Genomic DNA, 27,325 nt, shown 5'->3' with positions numbered 1-27,325 from the left:
GAAGACGAGTGGGAGGGAGTATACACATATATATATATAGTGGAATAACACTAGCTGGTGGTATTAGAAGACAAGAAGGTCACCATGTTCATCTTCTTACTTTTGTTCCTTGGCATCTATCAGTCTCAGGCCGCCAGCTTGGTAAGTTCTATTGGAAATTTCCGTCTCTATTACTTTCTATACATCATGTGTCAAAGCTCTCTCCCGTCTTTCATCTAATAAATAAAATCCTTTAAAAAAAGATTTCAGGGATAATTTTTTTTTTGCTTTTGCACTGACCACGGGTGAATACTAAAATAGTAAATAGGCTCTTCTCTTTAAAATAGTGTCCCTCTATCCATAAATTGTTAAAATTTTGCTGTGTCTGGACATATTTAATTATTTCCAGGGGTTCACATACGTATAGCATCTATATATTTATCAATATATGTTTAGCTATGTGTAGTGTAGGGAGTCTTAAAAGCAAATCACCCTTTGAAACGTATGCAAATTTGCTCTCCTCCAGAAGGAAAAAAAAAACTCTCCGAAGTGCCACCCCTAGGTAGTTACATTGTAAACCAGTGTCCAACCTCCTACGGTGAATTCAGAAATGGCACATTTTTTTGGGGGGAAACATATTGTCTCGTCCATTTGAATTGGGCTTCCAGAAATTCTTGATCTTGCCTTCAAAACTATTTTTGTAAAAAAAAAAATCTCGCCATACAGAGGTTGGAGACATAATTATGAATATAAGGCAAACCAGAGACACCTATCCATAGACAAGACTGTTTCACACTTTTTGAACCTCATCAGTACACACTAGAGATTTTTATTGGCAGGGTGATATGCTCTTGAAGCAGCTCTTGGAAAGTATTAACTTTGGCTTAGCCCCAATGGAAGATCTCATGGCTTTCAAAATATCAGGTCTCCTTAAGGCTTTATTTCCATCTTATTCTCCAGCTCATGGGTCATGGAAGCAATCACAACCTGTCTCCTCCTATTTAGTATTTCTTGTCCTTGTGACTATATCTTTGTCGTTTATAGTTTCTTAGTTTTTTTTTTTATCTTTATTATATAGTATAATATAATTGTTATGCTACCTCAAATATATGTTTCTTCTTAAAGTGATCTCCTCCTGTCTCAACAGACCCACAACACCACAGGGTCGCAGGATGAGGCAGGGGTCTGTCAATGCTCTGTTCTCCTCCCAGACTCTTCTTTCCCTGCAGATCGTTTCGAGATGTTGGAGATATCCAGCCTGAACTTGACTATCAGCGTTGAAGAGCAGATCACTAAGGTACATAAATAGTAATAACCCTTAATAATAACAGTGTCCATCATATCTGTTGTGAGACAATAGTGTCTGTTGATACTGAACATAAGAGGAGTAGAAATGTTTGATTCTATCCAGGAAAATCCAGGTTTGTTTTTTTTTGCTTTGCAGCCTGAATTCTGTCTACATAAGAAATAATTAAAATTTCAAATACTTTTAGGATTTACTTTATTTAAGGCCCCAAAACCGACCTCCCAACTATACAGATAATATTGGGAGGACTGGAGCCAGGGGTGAGGACTGGAGCCGAGGGTGAGGACTGGAGCCGAGGGTGAGGACTGGAGCCGAGGGTGAGGACTGGAGCTGAGAGTGAAGACTGGAGCCAAGGGTGAAGACTGGAGCCGAGGGTGAGGACTGGAGCTGAGGGTGAAGACTGGAGCTGAGGGTGAGGACTGGAGCCGGGGGTGAGGACTGGAACCGAGGTTGAAGACTGGAGCCAAGGGTGAGGACTGGAGCCGAGGGTGAGGAGAGGAGCCGAGGGTGAGGACTGGAGCTGAGGGTGAGGACTGGAGCCGAGGGTGAGGACTGGAGCCGAGGGTGAGGATTGGAGCCGAGGGTGAGGACTGGAGCCGAGGGTAAGGACTGGAGCCGTGGTTGAGTACTGGAGGCGAGGGTGAGGACTGGAGCCGAGGGTGAGGACTGGAGCCGAGTGTGAGGACTGGAGCCGAGTGTGAGGACTGGAGCTGAGTGTGAGGACTGGAGCTGAGGGTGAGGACTGGAGCTGAGTGTGAGGACTGGAGCCGAGGGTGAGGACTGGAGCTGAGGCTGAGGACTGGAGCCGAGGGTGAGGACTGTAGCTGAGGGTGAGGACTGTAGCTGAGGGTGAGGACTGTAGCTGAGGGTGAGGACTGTAGCTGAGGGTGAGGACTGGAGCTGAGGGTGAGAACTGGAGTTGAGGGTGAGGACTGGAGCCGAGGGTCAGGACTGGAGCTGAGGGTGAAAACTGGAGCTGAGTGTGAGGACTGGAGCTGAGGGTGAGGACTTAGTGATCTTTACCTTTACTTCATGTACTGTACTGCTTTCTACCTGTACCATATGTACTGTACTAATGTCTTCCTGCACTGCAGTTATTGTACTATTTTATACCTGAACTACATGCACTGTAGTGTTCTCTTACTATACTACATGTACTGTACTAATCTCTACCTGTTCTACATATACCGTACTGCTTTCTATCTGCACTATATGTATAGTAGTGTTTTCTAGCATTACTATATATTCTGTACTGCTATCTACCTGGACTACAGGTTCTCTACTATTCTATACCTGTACTATATGTACTGTATTTCTCTATACCTGTTTCTACTCTCTACCTGTACATACACTTTACTTATCTCTCCTTGTACTACCTGTACGTCACCGATTCCTATCTGTGCTACGCGTATATGGTAGCACTCTCTATGTTTACTACCCACATTATATGGGCAGTATAGTTCTCTACCTATATTACATGTATCATATTGCTCTCTATTTGAACGCATACTTGTAATTTCTACCTGTACTATATGTACTGTACTAATTTCTATCTCTACTATATTTACTGCTCTCTACCTGTATTGCATGTAATACACTTTAACAGTATGACATGTACTATACTAATCACCACCTGTACTACATATACTGCACTCCTTCCTACCTGTACTACATGTACGGTAATGTTCTCTACCTTTATCACATGTACTGTATTGCTATCTACCTGGACTATAAGTCTTGCAGTTTCTTGTACTACAGTTACTGTACTTCTTCCTATGCTACAATTACTTTACTACTCACTGCTTGTACTGCATGTACTGTACTGCTCTCTACAAGAACCACATGTACAATAAAGCTCTCTATCTCTACTACATGTACTGTGCTATTCTCTATCTGTACTATATGTACTGTGCTACTCACTTCCTGGACTGTTGTGAATTCTGTTGTCAAGCTCCCTCCTGTGGTCATGAATGGTACTTCGGCTGGTTCTGTCCATGGGCTTCCTCTGGTGGTTGTGAGTGGAGCTGCGGCTTTTGAGGTTCCTTCCACAGGTGACGAGGTTAATTCGTTAGCTGGCTGCTCTATTTAACTCCACCTAGATCATTGCTCCATGCCACCTGTCAATGTTCCAGTATTGGTCTAGTTCACTCCTGGATCGTTCTTGTGACCTGTCTTCCCAGCAGAAGCTAAGTTCCTGCTTGTTTTTCTCTGGTTTGCTATTTTTCTGTCCAGCTTGCTATTTTGATTGTTGTCTTGCTTGCTGGAAGCTCTGGGACGCAGAGGGAGCGCCTCCGCACCGTGAGTCGGTGCGGAGGGTCTTTTTGCACCCTCTGCGTGGTCTTTTTGTAGTTTTTTGTGCTGACCGCAAAGCTACCTTTCCTATCCTCTGTCTGTTCAGTAAGTCGGGCCTCACTTTGCTAAATCTATTTCATCTCTGTGTTTGTAATTTTCATCTTCACTCACAGTCATTATATGTGGGGGGCTGCCTTTTCCTTTGGGGAATTTCTCTGAGGCAAGGTAGGCTTTATTTTTCTATCTTTAGGGCTAGCTAGTTCCTTAGGCTGTGCCGAGTTGCATAGGGAGCGTTAGGAGCAATCCACGGCTATTTCTAGTGTGTGTGATAGGATTAGGGATTGCGGTCAGCAGAGTTCCCACGTCTCAGAGCTCGTCCTATATTATCAGTAACTATCAGGTCATTCCGTGTGCTCTTAACCACCAGGTCCATTATTGTCCTGACCACCAGGTCATAACACTGGACTACATGTACTGTGCTACTCTCTAGCTGCACTACATGTACTGTGCTACTCTCAACTTGTACCACATGTACTGTGTTACTCTCTACCTGCACTACATGTACTGTGCTATTCTCTATCTGTACTACATGTACTATGCTACTCTCTACCTGCACTACATGTACTATGCTACTCTCTACCTGCACTACATGTACTATGCTACTCTCAACTTGTACCACATGTACTGTGCTACTCTCTACTTGTACCACATGTACTGTGCTACTCTCTAACTGTACTACTTGCACTGTGCTACTCTCTATCTGTACTACATGTACTGTACATCTCTCTACCTGTACTATAAGTACTATACTGCTTTCTATAAGAACTAAATGTACTATATAGCTCTCTATCTGTACTACACGTACTGTGCTACCTGTACTAGATGTATTATACTGCTTTTTGTAAGAACTAAATGTACTGTATAGCTCTCTATCTGTACTGCATGTACTGTGCTACTCTCTTCCTGCAATACATGTACTGTGCTACTTTCTATCTGTACTGCATGTCCCGTGCTACACTCTACCTGTACTACATGTACTATGCTACTCTCTACTTGTACTAGATATACTATACTGCTCTCTGTAAGAATTAAATGTACTATATAGCTCTCTATCTGTACTACATGTACTGTGCTACTTTCTATCTGTACTGCATGTCCCGTGCTACACTCTACCTGTACTACATGTACTATGCTACTCTCTACTTGTACTACATGTACTATGCTACTCTCTGTAAGAATTAAATGTACTATATAGCTCTCTATCTGTACTACATATACTGTGCTACTCTCTACTTGTACTACATGTACTGTGCTACAATCTACCTGTACTACATGTACTATGCTACTCTCTACTTTTACTAGATGTACTATACTGCTCTCTATAAGAACTAAATGTCCTGTATAGCTCTCTCTCTGTACTACATGTACTGTGCTACTCTCTAGTCTACTTGTACTACATGCACTGTACAGCTCTGTATCTCTGCTATATGTACTGCTCTGCTATCTGTACTACTTGTGCATTGCTCTCTGTCTGTGTTAGGTATGGCGGTGTTCGCTATTTTACTACATTTACTGTACTTCTATGTACCCGGATTACATGTTTTGTGCTACTCTATAACTGTACTAAATGCACTTTCTTGCTCCCAGTTGGTATTATACAGTGGGGCAAAAAAGTATTTAGTCAGTCAGCAATAGTGCAAGTTCCACCACTTAAAAAGATGAGAGGCGTCTGTAATTTACATCATAGGTAGACCTCAACTATGGGAGACAAACTGAGAAAAAAAAATCCAGAAAATCACATTGTCTGTTTTTTTAACATTTTATTTGCATATTATGGTGGAAAATAAGTATTTGGTCAGAAACAAACAATCAAGATTTCTGGCTCTCACAGACCTGTAACTTCTTCTTTAAGAGTCTCCTCTTTCCTCCACTCATTACCTGTAGTAATGGCACCTGTTTAAACTTGTTATCAGTATAAAAAGACACCTGTGCACACCCTCAAACAGTCTGACCCCAAACTCCACTATGGTGAAGACCAAAGAGCTGTCAAAGGACACCAGAAACAAAATTGTAGCCCTGCACCAGGCTGGGAAAACTGAATCTGCAATAGCCAACCAGCTTGGAGTGAAGAAATCAACAGTGGGAGCAATAAGTAGAAAATGGAAGACATACAAGACCATTGATAATCTCCCTCGATCTGGGGCTCCACGTAAAATCCCACCCCGTGGGGTCAGAATGATCACAAGAACGGTGAGCAAAAATTCCAGAACCACGCGGGGGGACCTAGTAAATGAACTGCAGAGAGCTGGGACCAATGTAACAAGGCCTACCATAAGTAACACACTACGCCACCATGGACTCAGATCCTGTAGTGCCAGACGTGTCCCACTGCTTAAGCCAGTACATGTCCGGGCCCGTCTGAAGTTTGCTAGAGAGCATTTGGATGATCCAGAGGAGTTTTGGGAGAATGTCCTATGGTCTGATGAAACCAAACTGGAACTGTTTGGTAGAAACACAACTTGTCGTGTTTGGAGGAAAAAGAATACTGAGTTGCATCCATCAAACACCATACCTACTGTAAAGCATGGTGGTGGAAACATCATGCTTTGGGGCTGTTTCTCTGCAAAGGGGCCAGGACGACTGATCCGGGTACATGAAAGAATGAATGGGGCCATGTATCGTGAGATTTTGAGTGCAAACCTCCTTCCATCAGCAAGGGCATTGAAGATGAAACGTGGCTGGGTCTTTCAACATGACAATGATCCAAAGCACACCGCCAGGGCAACGAAGGAGTGGCTTCGTAAGAAGCATTTCAAGGTTCTGGAGTGGCCTAGCGAGTCTCCAGATCTCAACCCTATAGAAAACCTTTGGAGGGAGTTGAAAGTCCGTGTTGCCAAGCGAAAAGCCAAAAACATCACTGCTCTAGAGGAGATCTGCATGGAGGAATGGGCCAACATACCAACAACAGTGTGTGGCAACCTTATGAAGACTTACAAAAAACGTTTGACCTCTGTCATTGCCAACAAAGGATATATTACAAAGTATTGAGATGAAATTTTGTTTCTGACCAAATACTTATTTTCCACCATAATATGCAAATAAAATGTTAAAAAAACAGACAATGTGATTTTCTGGATTTTTTTTTCTCAGTTTGTCTCCCATAGTTGAGGTCTACCTATGATGTAAATTACAGACGCCTCTCATCTTTTTAACCCCTTCCCGACCTTTGACGCCACGTAGGCGTCATGAAAGTCGGTGCCATTCCGACCCATGACGCCTATGTGGCGTCATGGAAAGATCGCGTCCCTGCAGATCGGGTGAAAGGGTTAACTCCCATTTCACCCGATCTGCAGGGACAGGGGGAGTGGTAGTTTAGCCCAGGGGGGGTGGCTTCACCCCCTCGTGGCTACGATCGCTCTGATTGGCTGTTGAAAGTGAAACTGCCAATCAGAGCGATTTGTAATATTTCACCCATTATAACGGGTGAAATATTACAATCCAGCCATGGCCGATGCTGAAATATCATCGGCCATGGCTGGAAATACTAGTGTGCCCCCACCCCACCCCTCCGATCGCCCCCCCACCCCCTTTGATCTGGCCGGTACACTGCTCCGGCTCCCCTCCGTCCAGTGCTCCGCTCCCCCCCGTGCTCGTGTCCGCTCCCCCCGTGCTCCAATCACCCCCCCGTGCTCCAATCACCCCCCCTGCACTCCGATCCACCCCCCCCCCGTGCTCCGTTCCACCCCCCCTTGCTCCATTCCAGCCCCCCCGTGCTCCGTTCCACGCCCCCCGCGCTCCGTTCCACCCCTCCCGCGCTCCGATTCCCCCCCCGTGCTCCGATCCCCCCCCCCGTGGTCCCCCCCCACCCTATCATACTTACCGATCCAGCCGTGGTCCCGTCCGTCTTCTCCCGGGCGCCGCCATCTTCCAAAATGGCGGGCGCATGCGCAGTGCGCCCGCCGAATCTGCCGGCCGGCAGATTCGTTCCAAAGTGCATTTTGATCACTGAGATATAATCTATCTCAGTGATCAAAATAAAAAAAATAATAAATGACCCCCCCCCCCTTTGTCACCCCCATAGGTAGGGACAATAAAAAAATAAAGAAATTTTTTTTTTCCACTAATGTTAGAATAGGGTTAGGGTTAGGGGTAGGGTTAGGGTTAGGGGTAGGGTTAGGGTTAAGGTTAGGGCTAGGGGTAGGGGTAGGGGTAGGGTTAGGGTTAGGGGTAGGGTTAGGGGTAGGGTTAGGGGTAGGGTTAGGGTTAGGGGTAGGGCTAGGGTTAGGGCTAGGGTTAGGGCTAGGGTTAGGGTTAGGAATGTGCACACGTATTCTGGTCCTCTGCGGATTTTTCCGCTGCGGATTTGATAAATCCGCAGTGCTAAACCGCTGCGGATTTATGGCGGATTTACCGCGTTTTTTTCTGCGCATTTCACTGCGGTTTTACAATTGCGATTTTCTATTGGAGCAGTTGTAAAACCGCTGCGGAATCCGCACAAAGAAGTGACATGCTGCGGAATGTAAACCGCTGCGTTTCCGTGCAGTTTTTCCGCAGCATGTGTACAGCGATTTTTGTTTCCCATAGGTTTACATTGAACTGTACACTCATGGGAAACTGCTGCGGATCCGCAGCGTTTTCCGCAGCGTGTGCACATACCTTTAGAATTAGGCTATGTGCACACGGTGCGGATTTGGCTGCGGATTCGCAGCAGTGTTCCATCAGGTTTACAGTACCATGTAAACATATGAAAAACCAAATCCGCTGTGCCCATGGTGCGGAAAATACCGCGCGGGAACGCTGCGTTGTATTTTCCGCAGCATGTCAATTCTTTGTGCGGATTCCGCAGCGTTTTACACCTGTTCCTCAATAGGAATCCGCAGGTGAAATCCGCACAAAAAACACTGGAAATCCGCGGAAAATCCGCAGGTAAAACACAGTGCCTTTTACCCGCAGATTTTTCAAAAATGGTGCGGAAATATCTCACACGAATCCGCAACGTGGGCACATAGCCTTAGGGTTAGGGTTGGAATTAGGGTTGTGGTTAGGGTTAGGGGTGTGTTGGGGTTAGTGTTGTGGTTAGGGGTGTGTTGGGGTTAGGGTTGTGATTAGGATTATGGCTACAGTTGGGATTAGGGTTAGGGGTGTGTTGGGGTTAGTGTTGGAGTTAGAATTGAGGGGTTACCACTGTTTAGGCACATCAGGGGTCTCCAAACGCAACATGGCGCCACCATTGATTCCAGCCAATCTCGTATTCAAAAAGTCAAATGGTGCTCCCTCACTTCCGAGCCCTGAGGTGTGCCCAAACAGTGGTTTACCCCCACATATGGGGTACCAGCATACTCAGGACAAACTGCGCAACAATTACTGGGGTCCAATTTCTCCTGTTACCCTTGTGAATCTAAAAAAATGCTTGCTAAAACATAATTTTTGAGGAAAGAAAAATGATTTTTTATTTTCACGGCTCTGCGTTGTAAACGTCTGTGAAGCACTTGGGGGTTCAAAGTGCTCACCACATATCTAGATAAGTTCCTTGGGGGGTCTAGTTTCTAAAATGGGGTCACTTGTGGGGGGTCTCTACTGTTTAGGCACACCAGGGGCTCTGCAAACGCAACGTGACACCCGCAGACCATTCCATCAAAGTCTGCATTTCAAAAGTCACTACTTCCCTTCTGAGCCCCGACGTGTGCCCAAACAGTGGATTACCCCCACATATGGGGTATCAGCGTACTCAGGAGAAATTGGACAACAACTTTTGGGGTCCAATTTCTCCTGTAACCCTTGGGAAAATAAAAAATTCTGGGCTAAATAATTATTTTTGAGGAAAGAAAACGTATTTATTATTTTCACGGCTCTGCATTATAAACTTCTATGAAGCACTTGGGGGTTCAAAGTGCTCACCACACATCTAGATAAGTTCCTTTCAGGGTCTAGTTTCCAAAATGGGGTCACTTGTGGGGGGTTTCTACTGTTTAGGCACATCAGGGGCTCTGCAAACGCAACGTGACGCCCACAGAGCATTCCATCAAAGTCTGCATTTCAAAACGTCACTACTTCAATTCCAAGCCCCGGCATGTGCCCAAACAGTAGTTTACCCCCACATATGGGGTATCACCGTACTCAGGAGAAACTGGACAACAACTTTTGGGGTCAAATTTCTCCTGTTACCCTTGGGAAAATTAAAAAATTCTGGGCTAAATAATCATTTTTGAGGAAAGAAAACGTATTTATTATTTTCACGGCTCTGCATTATAAACTTCTATGAAGCACTTGGGGGTTCAAAGTGCTCACCACACATCTAGATAAGTTCCTTTGGGGGTCTAGTTTCCAAAATGGGGTCACTTGTGGGGGGTTTCTACTGTTAAGCCACATCAGGGGCTCTGCAAACGCAACGTGACGCCCACAGAGCATTCCATCAAAGTCTGCATTTCAAAACGTCACTACTTCACTTCCGAGCCCCGGCATGTGCCCAAACAGTGATTTACCCCCACATATGGGGTATCAGCGTACTCAGGAGAAACTGGACAACAACTTTTGGGGTCAAATTTCTCCTGTTACCCTTGGGAAAATAAAAAATTGCAGGCTAAAAGATCATTTTTGAGAAAATAATTTTTTTTTTTTTTCATGGCTCTGCGTTATAAACTTCTGTGAAGCACTTGGGGGTTCAAAGTCCTCACCACACATCTAGATTAGTTCCTTTGGGGGTCTAGTTTCCAAAATGGTGTCATTTCTGGGGGATCTCCAATGTTTAAGCACACAGGGGCTCTCCAAACGTGACATGGTGTCCGCTAATGATTGGAGCTAATTTTCCATTTAAAAAGCCAAATGGCGTGCCATCCCTTCCGAGCCCTGCCGTGCGCCCAAACAGTGGTTTACCTCCACATATGGGGTATCAGCGTACTCAGGACAAACTGGACAACAATATTTGGGGTCCAATTTCTCCCATTATCCTTGGCAAAATAGGAAATTCCAGGCTAAAAAATCATTTTTGAGGAAAGAAAAATTATTTTTTATTTTCATGGCTCTGCGTTATAAACTTCTGTGAAGCACCTGGGGGTTTAAAGTGCTCAATATGCATCTAGATAAGTTCCTTGGGGGGTCTAGTTTCCAAAATGGGGTCACTTGTGGGGGAGCTCCAATGTTTAGGCACACAGGGGGCTCTCCAAACGCGACATGGTGTCCGCTAATAATTGGAGCTAATTTTCCATTCAAAAAGTCAAATGGCGCGCCTTCCCTTCCGAGCCCTGCCGTGTGCCCAAACAGTGGTTTACCCCCACATATGAGGCATCGGCGTACTCAGGAGAAATTGCCCAACAAATTTTATGATCCATTTTATCCTACTGCCCATGTGAAAATGAAAAAATTGAGGCGAAAATAATTTTTTTGTGAAAAAAAAGTACTTTTTCATTTTTACAGATCAATTTGTGAAGCACCTGAGGGTTTAAAGTGCTCACTAGGCATCTAAATAAGTTCCTTGGGGGGTCTAGTTTCCAAAATGGGGTCACTTGTGGGGGAGCGCCAATGTTTAGGCACACAGGAGCTATCCAAACGCGACATGGTGTCCGCTAACGATGGAAATAATTTTTCATTCAAAAAGTCAAATGGCGCTCCTTCCCTTCCGAGCCTTACCATGTGCCCAAACAGTGGTTTACCCCCACATGTGAGGTATTGGTGTACTCAAGAGAAATTGCCCAACACATTTTAGGATCCATTTTATCCTGTTGCCCATGTGAAAATGAAAAAATTGAGGCTAAAAGAATTTTTTTGTGAAAAAAAAGTACTTTTTCATTTTTACGGATCAATTTGTGAAGCACCTGGGGGTTCAAAGTGCTCACTATGCATCTAGATAAGTTCCTTGGGGCGTCTAGTTTCCAAAATGGGGTCACTTGTGGGGGAGCTCCAATTTTTAGGCACACGGGGGCTCTCCAAACGTGACATGGTGTCCGCTAAAGAGTGGAGCCAATTTTTGATTCAAAAAGTCAAATGGCGCTCCTTCCCTTCCAAGCCCTGCCGTGCGCCCAAACAGTGGTTTATCCCCACATATGAGGTATCAGCGTACTCAGGACAAATTGGACAACAAGTTTCGTGGTTCAGTTTCTCCTTTTACCATTGGGAAAATAAAAAAATTGTTGCTAAAAGATAATTTTTGTGACTAAAAAGTTAAATGTTCATTTTTTCCTTCCATGTTGCTTCTGCTGCTGTGAAGCACCTGAAGGGTTAATAAACTTCTTGAATGTGGTTTTGAGTACCTTGAGGGGTGCAGTTTTTAGAATGGTGTCACTTTTGGGTATTTTCAGCCATATAGACCCCTCAAACTGACTTCAAATGTGAGGTGGTCCCTAAAAAAAATGGTTTTGTAAATTTCGTTGTAAAAATGACAAATCGCTGGTCAAATTTTAACCCTTATAACTTCCTAACAAAAAAAAATTTTGTTTCCAAAATTGTGCTGATGTAAAGTAAACATGTGGGAAATGTTATTTATTAACTATTTTGTGTCACATATCTCTCTGGTTTAACAGAATAAAAATTCAAAATGTGAAAATTGCGAAATTTTCAAAATTTTCGCCAAATTTCCGTGTTTATCACAAATAAATGCAGAATTTATTGACCTAAATTTACCACTAACATGAAGCCCAATATGTCACGAAAAAACAATCTCAGAACCGCTAGGATCCGTTGAAGCGTTCCTGAGTTATTACCTCATAAAGGGACACTGGTCAGAATTGCAAAAAACGGCAAGGTCTTTAAGGTCAAAATAGGCTGGGTCTTGAAGGGGTTAAGTGGTGGAACTTGCACTATTGCTGACTGACTAAATACTTTTTTGCCCCACTGTATGTATTATATGAATCTCTACCTTCACCACATACACAGTATCATCCTCTACCTGTGATATACGTACTGCAGTGCTGTCTATATGTACTACTTGTACAGTATTACTTTTTACTTGTACTATATGTACTTATTTTTTATTGTAACTTGAAGGAGTGCTGTACATAATTATTATATGTTAAAAAAAAATGATTTTTTACAACCACTGAAATAAAATTATTTATCCAGAGTTTCAAGTGTTTCGTTTATATTCGGCTAAAACTAAACAAACTTACAATAATCTCATAGATCCACTACTATGAAAGTACATTGAACAGTTATATAGAGCGACTGGTCAACCTGACCCGACGTGTGGAGGTGATGGAGATGGGAGGAATCTCGTACACTCAGGTGGAAATTGAGCTGGTGAAATTGGAGATTGAAGAAATGGAGGCTCTGATACTGCAACTGAAGACTTCTATGAATGGTACCAATGTTCTGGTGGAAGAGCTGTACATAGAGGTGAGAAAAGGATAAAAGATAGATAGATAGATAGATAGATAGATAGATAGATAGATAGATAAATAGATACAAGGGGCGTTCATTAAAGATTTCCCCTGACCCACTTCCTGTGGACTGAAAGCAATGAAACTTGGCACAGTTATTAGTCCTTCTCTACATAGGTGCCACCTAGGGACACACACTTCTCCCATCTCTTTAAGCAACTGTAAATACCTCACTTATAGAAGTCGACAGGTTGCTCCAAAAGCCACGTTGTGACTTTGGAAATCAGATTCTCATCATCTGGAAAATGCTTTCCCTTCAAAAATAACTTAATTGTTGGAAAGAGGTGGAAGTCCGATGGTGCGAGGTTGGGTGAATAAGGGGAATGCAGTAGAATTTCAAAGCCACAGAAGCATGCTTCCATTTAGGCAACATGTGAGTTGTGAACTGGTGCATTGTCTTGCAGAAGGCGGACACCTTTGGTGAGCATGCCAATGTCTTGGTTCTTTCCGCAGCAGTGAAGCATAGAATGCCCCAGTGATCATGGTACCCTTTGCAAGGAAATCCATCAATACTACTCTGTGCTGGCCCCAAAATACTGTGAGCATGACCTTGACTGATGAGGGTTGGGCACGTGCCTTTCTTGGAGGCGGTGAGTCATGATGCTTCCATTGTATCGACTGGACTTTAGTCTCAGGATCATAGTGATGGACCCAGCTTTCATCCTGTGTGATCAGTCTGTGGTAAAAGTTCGCCTGGTTTCCGTGGCACATCGTCAATAGAGTCTGAGAGCATTCGACTCATTCCTGCTTCTGGAAAGGTGTGAACAGCCGGGAGAACCCAGCGAGTGCAGCATGTGAAGATGGTCTTGGATGATTTTTTTCCACGGATCCCACACTAATCTTGACATTTTGGGCTAGGAGGCGAATGGTTACATGGCAATATTCCAAAATGGCGACCTCCACTTGTTGGATGGTGTGCTCATCAATAGCAGAGGGGGGTCGCCCTGGAATAGGAGTTGTTTGCACCGAAGTCCGACCACATTTGAATTGATGATGCCAATTCTTGACTACATCATATTTTGGGAAATCATCACCATAAACCTCTTTTATCTCATCGAAAGTCTCCTTTGGTTTGCGGCCTTTCAAGTAAAGGAACTTGATGACTGCTCTGTATTCCACTGGGTCCATTATCAAACCTCACACCACTTCAGCACCTGTAAAAACAAGACCGTTATCAGTTCCGAGTTGCAAATTGGCACGTACCTATAGAGACTTATATCATTACACATGCGCAGTTTCAGCGTCCTGTGATAAATAGAAGTGGGTCAGGGGAAATCTTTAATGACCGCCCCTGATAGATAGATAGATATAGATACAGTTGAAACTAGAAGTTTACATACACTATATATAAAGACACATCAGCATGTTTTTCTCAATATCTGACATGAAATCAGAATAAACCTTTCCCGTTTGAGGTCAATTAGGATTACCGTAAATATTAACCCCTTTCTACCATTGGACGTACTATTCCATCCATGTGGGATGGGCCCTAGTTCCCAAGGACGGAATAGTACGTCCAGCGCGATCGGCCGCGCTCACGGGGGAGCGCGGCCGATCGCGGCCGGGTGTCAGCTGCCTATCGCAGCTGACATCCGGCGCTATGTGCCAGGAGCGGTCACGGACCGCCCCCGGCACATTAACCCCCGGCACACCGCGATCAAACATGATCGCGGTATGTCGGCGGTACAGGGAAGCATCGCGCAGGGAGGGGGCTCCATGCGGGCTTCCTTGAGACCCCCGCAGCAACGCGATGTGATCGCGTTGCTGCGAGGGTCTCCTTACCTCCCTCCCTGCTCCAGGCCCGGATCCAAGATGGCCACGGCATCCGCGTCCTGCAGGGAGGGAGGTGGCATACCAAGTGCCTGCTCAGAGCAGGCGCTTGGTAAGCCTGCAGCCCTGTAAGTCAGATCGGTGATCTGACAGAGTGCTGTGCAAACTGTCAGATCACCGATCTGTGATGTCCCCCCCCCTGGGACAAAGTAAAAAAGTTTTTAAAAAAAATTCCACACGTACTAAAAAAAAAACTAAAAAAAAAAAAAATAATGCAAAAAAATATATTATTCCCATAAATACATTTCTTTATCTAAATAAAAAAAACAAACAATAAAAGTACACATATTTAGTATTGCCGCGTCCGTAACGACCCAACCTATAAAACTGTTCCACTAGTTAACCCCTTCAGTAAACACCGTTAGAAAAAAAAAAAAGACACAAAAAACAACGCTTTATTATCATACTGCGGAACAAAAAGTGGAATAACACGCGATCAAAAAGACGGATATAAATAATCATGGTACCGCTGAAAGCGTCATCTTGTCCTGCAAAAAACGAGCCGCCATACAGCATCATCAGCAAAAAAATAAAAAGTTATAGTCTTCAGAATAAAGCGATGCAAAAATAATTATTTTTTCTATAAAATAGTTTTTATCGTATAAAAGCGCCAAAACATAAAAAAATGATATAAATGAGGAATCGCTGTAATCGTACTGACCCGAAGAATAAAACTGCTTTATCAATTTTACCAAACATGGAAAGGTAGAAACGCCTCCCCCAAAAGAAATTCATGAATAGCTGGTTTTTGGTCATTCTGCCTCACAAAAATCGGAATAAAAAGCAATTAAAAAATTTCACGTGCCCGAAAATGTTGCCAATAAAAACATCAACTTGTCCCACAAAAAACCAGACCTCACATGACTCTGTGGACCAAAATATGGAAAAATTATAGCTCTCAAAATGTGGAGACGCAAAAACTATTTTTTTGCAATAAAAAGCGTCTTTTAGTGTGTGACGGCTGCCAATCATAAAAATCCGCTGAAAAACCCGCTATAAAAGTAAATCAAACCCCCCTTCATCACCCCCTTAGTTAGGGAAAAATAATAAAATTTGAAAAATATATTTATTTCCATTTTCCCGTTAGGGCTAGGGTTAGGGCTAGGGTTAGGATTAGGGCTAGGGTTAGGGCCAGGGTTAGGGTTGGGGCTAGGGTTAGGGTTGGGGCTAGGGTTAGGGCTAGAGCTACAGTTAGGGCTGGGGCTAAAGTTAGGGTTAGGGTTGGGGCTAAAGTTAGGGTCAGGGTTACAGTTAGGGTTAGGGCTACAGTTAGGGCTAGTGTTGGGGCTAAAGTTAGGGTTGGGGCTAAAGTTAGGGTTTGGATTTCATTTACGGTTGGGATTAGGGTTAGGGGTGTGTCAGGGTTAGGGGGGTGGTTAGGGTTATGGTTGGGATTAGGGTTAGGGGTGTGTTGGAGTTAGGGGTGCGGTTAGGGTTGGAATTAGGGTCAGGGGTGTGTTGGGGTTAGGGGTGTGGTTGGGGTTAGGGGTGTGGTTGGGATTAGGGTTAGGGGTTTGCTTGGGTTAGGGTTTCAGTTACAATTGGGGGTTTCCACAGTTTAGGTACATCAGGGCTCTCCAAACGCGACATGGCGCCCGATCTCAATTCCAGTCAATTCTGCGTTGAAGAAGTAAAACAGTGCTCCTTCCCAGCTCTTCCGTTCGCCCAAACAGGGGTTTACCCCAAATATGGGGTATCAGCGTACTCAGGACAAATTGGTCAACAACTTTTGGGGTCCAATTTCTCTTGTTACACTCGGGAAAATAACAATTTGTGGGGCTAAAAAAACATTTTTTGGGAAAAAAATGATTTTTTATTTTCACTGCTCTGCGTTATAAACTGTAGTGAAACACTTGGGGGTTCAAAGTTCTCACCACACATCTATATAAGTTCCTTCCTAGTTTCCAATATGGGGTCACTTGTGGAGGGTTTCTACTGTTTAGGTACATCAGGGGCTCTGCAAATGCAACATGACGCCTGCAGACCAATCCATCTAAGTCTGCATTCCAAATGGCGCTCCTTCCCTTCCGAGCTCTGCCATGCGTCCAAACGGTGGTTCCCCCCACATATCGGGTATCAGCGTACTCAGGACAAATTGGACAACAACTTTTGGGGTACAATTTGTTCTGGTACCCTTGGGAAGATAAAAAATTGGGGGCGAAAATTTCATTTTTGTGAAAAAATATGATTTTTTATTTTTGCGGTTCTGCATAATAAACTTCTGTGAAGCACATGGTGGGTCAAAGTGCTCACCACACATCGAGATAAGCTCCTTAGGGGGTCTACTTTCCAAAATGGTATCACTTGTGGGGGTTTCAATGTTTAGGCACATCAGGGGCTCTCCAAACGCAACATGGCGTCCCATCTCAATTCCCGTCAATTTTGCATTGAAAAGTCAAACGGCGCTCCTTCCCTCCCGAGCTCTGCCATGCGCCCAAACAGTGGTTCTCCCCCACATATGGGGTATCGGCGTACTCAGGACAAATTGTGCAACAACCTTTAGGGTCCATTTTCTCCTATTACCCTTGGTAAAATAAAACAAATTGGAGCTGAAGTAAAAAATGTTGTGAAAAAAGTTAAATGTTCCTTTTTTTAAAACATTCCAAAAATTCCTGTGAAACACCTGAAGGGTTAATAAACTTCTTGAATGTGGTTTTGAGCACGTTGAGGGGTGCAGTTTTTAGAATGGTGTCACACTTGGTTATTTTTTCTCATATAGACCCCTCAAAGTGACTTCAAATGTGATGTGGTCCCTAAAAAAAATGGTGTTGTAAAAATGAGAAATTGCTGGTCAACTTTTAACCCTTATAACTCCCTAACAAAAAAAAATTTGGTTCCAAAATTGTGCTGATGTAAAGTAGACATGTGGGAAATGTTTCTTATTAAGTATGTTGTGTGACACATCTCTGTGATTTAAAGGGAACCTGTCTCCCCCCAAAATCGATGGTGAGGTAAGCTCACCATCATCAGGGGCTTATCTACAGCATTCTATAATGCTGTAGATAAGCCGCCGATGTTACCTGAAAGAGGAGAAAAAGAGGTTACATTATACTCACCCAGGGGCGGTCCTGCTCTGATGGGTGTCTCAGGTGCGGAACAGCGCCTCCCATCTTCATTCCATGATGTCCTCTTCTGGTCTTCACGCCGCGGCTCCGGCGCAGGCGTACTTTGTCTGCCATTTTGAGAGCAGAGCAAAGTACTGCAGTGCCCAGGCGCCGGAAAGGTCAGAGAGGCCCGGTGCCTGCGCACTGCAGTACTTTGCTCTGTCCTCAACAGGGCAGACAAAGTACGCCTGCGCCAGAGCCGCGGCGTGAAGACCAGAAGAGGACGTCATGGAATGAAGATAGGAGGCGCCGGAGCGGACCTGAGACACCCATTTGACCAGACCGCAGTGGGACCGCCCCTGGGTGAGTATAATCTAACCTCTTTTTCTCCTCTTTCAGGTTACATCAGGGGCTTATCTACAGCATTACAGAATGCTGTAGATAAGCCCCTGACGACGGTGAGCTTACCTCACCATCGATTTTGGGGGTGACAGGTTCCCTTTAAGGGCATAAAAATTCAAAGTTGGAAAATTTCAATATTTTCAAAATTTTCGCCAAATTTCCGTTTTTTTCACAAATAAACGCAGGTAATATCAAAGAAATTTTACCACTGCCATGAAGCCCAATATGTCTCGAGAAAACAATGTCAGAATCACCGGGATCTGTTGAAGCGTTCCAAAGTTATAACCTCATAAAGGGACAGTTGTCAGAATTGTAAAAATTGGCCCGGTCATTAACGTGCAAACCACCCTTGGGGCTAAGGGGTTAAACTGAATGACTTGGATCAGACATTTGGGATCTCCTTCCACAAGCTTCTCACAATAGTTGGTTGGAATTTGGGCCCATTCCTCCTGACACAACTGGTGTAACTGATCCAGGTTTGTAGGTCGCCTTGATCGCACCTGACTTTTCAGTTTTGCCCATACATTTTAAATTGGATTAAGATCAGGGCTTTGTGATGTCAAAACATTGACTTTGTTATCCTTGAGCCACTTTATCATTTTGGCAGTATACTTCGGGTCATTGTCCATTTGGAAGATCCATTACCGCCCAAGATTTAACTTCCTGGCTGAAGTCTTGAGATGTTTCTTCAGTATTGCCACATAATCTTCATTTCTCATGATGCCATCTATTTTGTGAAGTGCACCAGTCCCTCCTGCAGCAAAACAACCCCACAACTTGATGCTGCCACACCCATGTTTCACAGTTGGGATGGCAATCTTATGTTTCCAAGCTTCTCCCTTTTTCCTCCAAACGTTAAGGATGGTCATTATGTCCAAAAAGTTAAATTTTAGTTTCATCAGACCACAGGACATGTCTCCAAAAATTAAGGTCTGTGTTCCTTTGTGCATTTGCAAACATTCATCTGGCTTTTTATGTTTCTTTTGAAGTAATGGCCTCTACCTGGCAGAGTGGCCATTCAGCCCATGTTGATACAGTACTCGTTTCACTGTGGATATTGACACAATCTTACCAGCTTCCACCATTATCTTCACAAAGCCTTTTGCGTTTGTCCTTGGGTTGATATGCACATTTCCAACCAAAGCACGTTCATTTCTAGGACACAGAACCCGTCTCCTTCCTGAGCTGTATGATGGCTGGACATTCCCATCTTGTTTGTACTTGCGTATAATTGTTTGTACAGATGAACGAGGCACCTTCAGGTATCTTGAAATTGAACCCAAGGATGAGCCATGCTTGTGCAAGTTCACAATTCTCTTCCTGATATCTTGGCTGATTTCTTGAGTCTTTACCATGACGCTACAAAAAGAAGCAGTGTGTTTCAGGTGTGCATTAAAATACATCCACAGGTGTGTCTCTAATTAACTCATATGGTGCCAAAAAACTATCAGAAGCTTCTAAACACATGACATCATCACAAGGGCAATCCAGAATTGTTTAAAGGCATAGTAATCTTAGTGTATGTAAACTTTTGACTTTACAGTAAGTAATAAAAATACCTTAAACATTATCTCTCTCTCATTATTCTGGCATTTGGCAAATATTAATATTTATGGTAATCCTAATTGACCTAAAACGGGAAAGGTTTATTCTGATTTCATATCAGATATTGAGCAAAACAAGCATATGTGTCTTTTTATAAAGGGTATGTAAACTTCTGGTGGTATCTGGTAGATAGATAGATAGATAGATAGATAGATAGATAGATAGATAGATAGATAGATAGATAGATAGATAGATAGATAGATATCAACTTTTTCCTTAAACCAATCCACTATTTTTCTTTCCAAAAGATCCGCAACATTTCCATCATGGTGAGCCAGATGCAGGTCCATGATAAGAACAATGTTATTGTAATCCGAAGAGAAATTGCAGCCTTGAGAAAACGACTTGAAGATTGTGAAAACTACAAGTCAAAACCAATGTCTTACCCTCCAGTTCCAGTAAAAGAAAATGGTATGTAAACGCAGTGTTTGCTTCTAAGTATTTTATGACTAAATGAAAACTATCACCAGAACCGGCATCTTTACATTGATGAAGTTCCGGTTGCTGGTCATTGTACTGATGCCTTGTCTCCCTTATGGTCTATTGCAAAGTGCCCAAATAACACTCTGACACAGTATATTATACCTTACAGTGTGATAATGACTGCTCAGGTAGTAGATCAGGCCATGTAGCTGAATTTAATGCAGATGACTATAGGCATTGATAGGCAAAAACAGTTTATGCTTTTCTGGGAAGGATTCTTACAAGATTTTGGAGGTGTCCATGGGGATATTTGCCCCTTCGTCCAGAAGAGCACATTTGTGAGGTCAGACCCTGATGTTGGAGGAGATCATAATCTCAGTTCTAGTTTATCCTAAAGGTGTGGGATGGGGTTGAGGTCCGGGCTCTGTACGGCCGGTCATGTTCTTCCACACTGAGATAATCTTATAACTGTGCCCCTGCTGTATACCGTGTAATTAATGGCTGTGCCTGACAATGCAGGAACATATGTCTGAACTTTCCACCTCTCCTGGCCTTGGGGTTACGGAAAAGCTTATACAGACATTACAGCATGGGATCACAGCTGATTCTTTCTGTGAGGTAAAACATTTTTGCTGCCTGTTTTAAAAAAATGTTTTATCTCAGAGAAAGAATCAGCTATGATCTCATGGTGCATAATCTTTTGCACCCTCCCCTGTCCAGGAGCTGTGGTATGATCAGACCATGTTCCTGTACGGAGACACAAAAAGGCACAGTAAAACCAAAAAATACTCTGTTGCAGAAAATATCAGTAAACAGCAAGTGCTAGTAAAAAGATGGAAAAACACAGGGTACTTGGTTAATATGTTTTTTGCAAAAAATGTATATTAAGCCGCTCTATGAAACGTCAAGGTATACCTGTATTAGAGCAGTCCTAACTAATGTATGTAATCCCTATCTGATGTATTTAAAAACCTGGTCATATGTACAGTACCTGTATGAGCAGGCCTCAGAAAGGGAATGTCCGATGTGGACACGTAGCATAGAACAGATTTTATGTGCACGGGTCACAAGGAGGGGTGGGAACCTCTCTAGTTTTGTAGAAACAAGAAAACAATTGGTTGAAACAAACACATGAGCCGTGCACACGGTGAACAGGCCTGTAGGGACATGTTCACACCACCAAGAAACTGAGACACCTGTACGGTCAGACATGACCAATACATAGTACACAGCAGGGGCACATTTATAAGATTATCTAAGCACAGGAACATTTTATTTAAACATATCCAATTGTGGAAATTATTATTCCTCCAAGATCTGTTGATTAAACTTAATTTTATTAGTGAGAAAACCCCTTTAAGTAAATTATTTGAAGAAATATGATGGAATCTGCTAAAGAGACTCCAAAATAGAAGTGCACATGGCCTTAGTTGATTAATGTGAATCATGATGAGCTACGTTCTTGCTTTTAATGACATTTGATTGTTTTATTGCGCAGGTGCCTGTGGACATGGTTATATTATCGCCGTCAGTAAACCAGTTGTAGTGCAATTGAACTACTTGGGATTCAGCTACAGATATGGAGGATGGGGAAGAGATTCGTTAGTGGGAGCAGATCAGAACATTCTGTGGGTGGCTCCTCTCAATACGGATGGAAGGTTAATGAACAGTTTACGTATCTACGACACATATGATAACTTCCTGATCTATAACCCGACCATTGACAGAGGTATCAACTATGGATATTATGGACAAGGTGGTGGAATGATTATGTATAATGAATCTATGTACTATAATTGCTACTCCAATGGAAATATCTGCAGATACAATCCACAGACCAATAGCGTGGAACTCAATGTTAACCTCCCGAATGCAGTTTACGACAACCGTTTCAGCTATTCGTCCTCAGTTTACCAAGACATTGACATGACCAGTGATGAAGAAGGACTTTGGGCAATTTATTCAACAGAATCAAATGCTGGAAACATTGTGATAAGTAAACTAGACCCTATATCTCTTGAAGTAACACAAACTTGGGCCACTGCTCAGCACAAACCTTCAGCCAGCAATGCATTCATGGCGTGCGGTGTCTTGTATGTCACTAGAGCCATCAACACAAAAAAGGAAGACATATTTTACATGTATGATACGAAAACTGAGAAGGAATGGTGGCTGAGCATTCCCCTAGAGAAACCAAAGGACAATGTGCAGAGTCTGTCTTACAACCCTAACGATCATAAGCTCTACATGTACAATGATGGCTACTTAGTCAACTATGACCTTACTTTTCAGCCTCTTCTAGAAGATAAATCTGAAATATAACCACATCATAAGTCCACGACCCCAAAATATGTTCCTTCCTAATCATTTAGGTCTTTTATATTTCCCTCTTTGACAATGATCATGCCAATGGGTCAACACAGAACCACTATGAAGCCATCCTGTGCCCCTTATGATTCAGTGAAAGACAAGTTGATGGTCAATCCATCAGTGTATGTCAACTAGTATTTTGGAAATTGGAAACACACTAAATATGTGTCTCCATGGTAACAGACAACAAATGCATCCTGTGTAGTCTGAATCTCTGAATCTATAGTCATACTTTGTCTGTTTCTTTTTGCTAAAGTACCAAGTGTATTTTAGAATGAAGTAAGTCTTTCAGATAGAATGATATCTCTGATCCTCCCAAGACCACCTTCTTTCCTCCACACTCATGCGTTCCTCATCTAATTGCCTCTAAGACGTCTCCTGAGCATCCCCCATCTTACATAGTAACATAGTAACATAGTTAGTAAGGCCGAAAAAAGACATTTGTCCATCCAGTTCAGCCTATATTCCATCATAATAAATACCCAGATCTACGTCCTTCTACAGAACCTAATAATTGTATGATACAATATTGTTCTGCTCCAGGAAGACATCCAGGCCTCTCTTGAACCCCTCGACTGAGTTCGCCATCACCACCTCCTCAGGCAAGCAATTCCAGATTCTCACTGCCCTAACAGTAAAGAATCCTCTTCTATGTTGGTGGAAAAACCTTCTCTCCTCCAGACGCAAAGAATGCCCCCTTGTGCCCGTCACCTTCCTTGGTATAAACAGATCCTCAGCGAGATATTTGTATTGTCCCCTTATATACTTATACATGGTTATTAGATCGCCCCTCAGTCGTCTTTTTTCTAGACTAAATAATCCTAATTTCGCTAATCTATCTGGGTATTGTAGTTCTCCCATCCCCTTTATTAATTTTGTTGCCCTCCTTTGTACTCTCTCTAAATCTTCTGAAATTCTGTGCCCCAACAAGACCGATTATCTACCACATTCAGAACTTTCAGACAGAACTTGAAAACCCATCTCTTCAAGAAAGCTTAGAGCCTAAAATGACCCTGCTGCCACCTCACCGGCACCGGAGCTTCCATAAACCCCTTAACCTACTGTGTCTTTCCCCATTATTTTGTAGACTGTAAGTCTGAAAGGGCAGGGCCCTCTACCTTCTGTACCAATAGAATCAATGGTGTTCTAAAAAATAAATAATAACTGCAGGATAAGCCAGGGTTTGCTAGGTGTGTTTTACCAGGGATTCACACTGGGTTACAGAGGAGCTGTAAACATAAAACAATTATTTAAGGCGTTTTCCATTTTTCCATCTTGTAGTTCTTGAAATGTAGAACAAAATGACCCTTACGTACCCACTGCTGCTGCCTCTCCCCTTTTGATATTTGATGACATGGCTGCAGAAACTAGATGATGACCATATGGGACCTCCAATCCCTGGGCTCAGTGGTCATGCCATGTCACGACTACAGCACTTGTACTTATGATTTACAAATGCAGGTTCTTTAAAGTGAGATTTGCAAGTGTGCCCACAAATGATATGGCATATTTGTTTTTGTATTTATACCTACACTGTCAGCTACATAAATTACATTACACATTTTCACAGTTTGGGTTGTTGAGTAAGGACATTACTGTCCGAAAGGGTGACGTATGTTCTTGAACTCGTATTTTTAAGGGAGTTAAAAGAAAAGTTTGAATAAAAGAAAAGTTTGAATTTTTTAATTGTTTTCGGTGGCAGATTGCAACCTTTTCACTTTTCTATTACACATTTTTAGTTTGTTTATGGGTTATTGATAGCATTCATCACACTCCTGTTAGAAGCTCTAATGGCTTAATAGTTCATTTTCAATATTTGGTGGTCTAGGGTATGAAACTATGTACATCGAAATTATACATGGTATGAGCTGTCAACTGGTATCCCTGGAAATCTGATGAGAATATTTGATTAATGCAGCCGTAGAGTGACATCATAAGATTCATTCTCCCGCCAATTGCTGTATAAATTAAGATAACATCATGGATTTATATAGCTTCTATTGCATTAGCATTGAACTCAATATTTTCTCGAGACTTGCCAGAGACTAGAAACCTCCCCATTTTATTGAATATATTGATCGTATAATGCTGAAGAACTGAAATCCAAATATATTTTCATTATTGCATATAAATGTTTTGAAAAGTAATAAAAAAACGAATTCACATCAATGGTAAGACCCGCAACACAGTGAACCCAGTACACCGGGCATGAGTCGGATCCTTCTTGTTTTCTCATGGGAGCGGTGGCTGTGCCCAATGCCTGGCACTCCAGTGCAGTGAAATAGACATACGGCTATGGGTGTGAAGGGGTTAATGCCGGTTTAGCATATGAGATAGGAATTAGTTAATGATACAACTAGCCCAGTGGGTGGGCACTAGTGTTAACAAAAAGAGGGGCGCTTCCTGGTAGTAATGAGTTAGTGAGTAGGTAGAGAAGTGCATTGTGAAGATCAAGTTCAGGTCCACACAGTGGGAGGCATTACTGGGATCCCAAGCGGTGGCCCCTGCCATTTCCGGAGCCCAAAGTGTGGCATAGGGTCTGCCAGATACATCATGTCTTCTGATGTACAGAGAAAGATGGACAGGGACCATCATAGATGCTAGGTGATGGCCGGTCCAGAGTGCCCTGCCGAGGAGGACAGGAAATCCCTAAGGCTGACAGAGTAAGGGGTCTTGGGGGTAGTCCAGGATGAACTAGTGACAGGACTGAAGAAGAGGAGTTGTACTAAGGAGGAAAAAAACATTAATTGCTGTGCCCTATGTCACCATCTGAACTTGAACTGACCAGTAAACTTATGCCTATTGCATAGAACTTGGTGTCCCCTGAATTGTGTGTGGTGGCTCCTGAGGATGAAAGCCTGGAGGCAATGGAGGCCTGCGGCCTGCAAGTGACTGTGATGCACCTCACACCTGACAGGACACTGGTACACGGTTAGTCTGTAAAGCACCGGAGCAAAACCAGACACCAGCTTGGTCACGACTACTGCTCTGCAGCACTTTACATTGTTCCCTAATTTCTTTGATATTTGGTGGCATTCCCTGTGGTGTTGATGTGGTGGAAGGAAACACCCTTTGGGTGCTAATTCCTGAGGCTATCCTACTTGATTTTCAGGTCAGTCCGTCACCATTGCGCCGTTGAGTGACTTAGTACATGGCTCCTGATGGTTTCCCCATTATCATGGGTATACTAGAGGCACCTTAAAGATGACGATGCTCAGTACGGCGCCCCAGGGTTCTGGTCGTCGCAGTGGTATTACTTTCCTCTCGGGGGGAGTGATACTACATTTGGAGGCAATGAAGGAGAACTCTTTGTCAGGTAACACAATGCATGCAACATGTTCACACTCCAGACCAGAAGGGGGAGCTCTAAGCCTGTTTAAGGTGAACTCCCCTATAAGAACATCCTGATCTGGAGGGAAAGGGTTCAGTTCCTGTCAGGAAGACAGAGGGAGAGGAAGGATAGGAGGCCTGTGGCCTGAAGTGCTGCAGCTCCTAGGAAACAGATGGATAGAAAGCAGAACATATTGCAGCAAGCATGAAGGAAAGCAAAGCAAAGGAGAGGATATCAGAGGGAGATCAGCCAGGAGCAGGCTGCTTCCTTCTGAGGCGCAGAAATCCGGTGACCGGAATACCGAGGGAGTAAGGATCTCTATTCTTTCCTTCAGAGACCGGCAGGACAGCTATTTCCACGATACCTGTCCAACCTATACCCAAGAAGCACGGTGGCAACTCCCAGAGACTGGGGCATGCTAGAGTCCCTATAAACTGCCTCAAGCCACCAGTCATACGGGTTTGTCCTATCCTATCTGGGGGACAAAGAGAGAGACATAACATCTACAACAGTTGTGAGGACCTTATGAGAAGCTTAGCAGTAAGGGACTAAAACACTGCAGTGTAAAGGAAGGCTACTGATTTCCATCTGGATAAGGGGACTCTGGACTTGCCTCCAAACTGGCCGGACTCTGCCTGCCCTGTGGTCTGGTGCCCTGGACTGTGGATGCTGAAGTCTTCAGTAAAAGGTAAAGAGACTGCAACCTTGGGTCCTCGTTCTTCACTGTGCCTCACACCATCCACCATCTACACACTGGGAAGCCCTGGGGACATACTTCACCTATGGGAAGGTATACCATCTAGCTGCCATAACATCACCCCAGCGGACCCCTTAAAGCAGCGTTGGTCACCCTGACCGAATACCACAGGTGGCCTCACGAACATTCCCCTTAAAGACCTTTCCCTTTTACACGGACGTCACAAGGGCCACGGACCGGGTCAGCCACCGTGACATCCCCCTGTGAACCGAAGGATCCGCTACTGAGTACCCCGCTGCCCTTTGGGGCGCTCTACTCATTATTGCACCCGCCAACCTCCATTATAACCCCACATTCACACATACTAACTGCAGTGGGTACAGAAAGTATTCAGACCCCTTTAAATTTTTCACTCTTTGTTTCATTGCAGCCATTTGGTAAATTCAAAAAAGTTCTGATCCTTCACAAGTGTTCTGACAGTTCTGACCTTTTCTTCTCCAGTCTCTACTTCCTGACCCAGTCTGAAAGCACTGATAATGGCTGCCAACAGTGCTCCTTAGCCAATAAATGGGCAATTGTGGCCATTTCAGATGTGTCAAAATGGGAAGCCAACGTATAGGAGACTGACAAAGTGTCAGAATGGGAGAGTGGGAATCGGAGAAGGTGAGTATTACT

The 27,325-nt window shown here is 43.6% G+C and overlaps 1 protein-coding gene across 1 annotated transcript; it reads left to right on the top strand.

The window, feature by feature from the left end:
• Positions 1–24,308, top strand: LOC138661742 (olfactomedin-4-like). The gene is made up of 5 exons (XM_069746632.1): positions 1–141; positions 1,127–1,276; positions 12,692–12,904; positions 20,078–20,240; positions 21,751–24,308. The coding sequence occupies exons 1-5, from the start codon at positions 85–87 to the stop codon at positions 22,572–22,574; spliced, it is 1,407 nt and encodes a 468-aa protein (XP_069602733.1). The 5' UTR covers positions 1–84; the 3' UTR covers positions 22,575–24,308.
• The last annotated feature ends 3,017 nt before the right edge of the window (positions 24,309–27,325 follow it).

This window comes from Ranitomeya imitator, chromosome 2 (assembly GCF_032444005.1).
Source record: "Ranitomeya imitator isolate aRanImi1 chromosome 2, aRanImi1.pri, whole genome shotgun sequence".
NCBI lineage: Eukaryota > Metazoa > Chordata > Amphibia > Anura > Dendrobatidae > Ranitomeya > Ranitomeya imitator.
Note: the sequence above shows the minus strand (reverse complement) of the source record. Positions and strands in the feature narration are given on the sequence as shown.

Bases quoted from the DNA above. Each gene is read 5' to 3' on its own strand.
- LOC138661742 (XM_069746632.1), top strand. From the start codon at position 85: ATGTTCATCTTCTTACTTTTGTTCCTTGGCATCTATCAGTCTCAGGCC. The intron at 142-1,126 runs GTAAGTTCTATT...CTGTCTCAACAG, and splicing joins AGTCTCAGGCCGCCAGCTTG to ACCCACAACACCACAGGGTC. The intron at 1,277-12,691 runs GTACATAAATAG...ATAATCTCATAG, and splicing joins TTGAAGAGCAGATCACTAAG to ATCCACTACTATGAAAGTAC.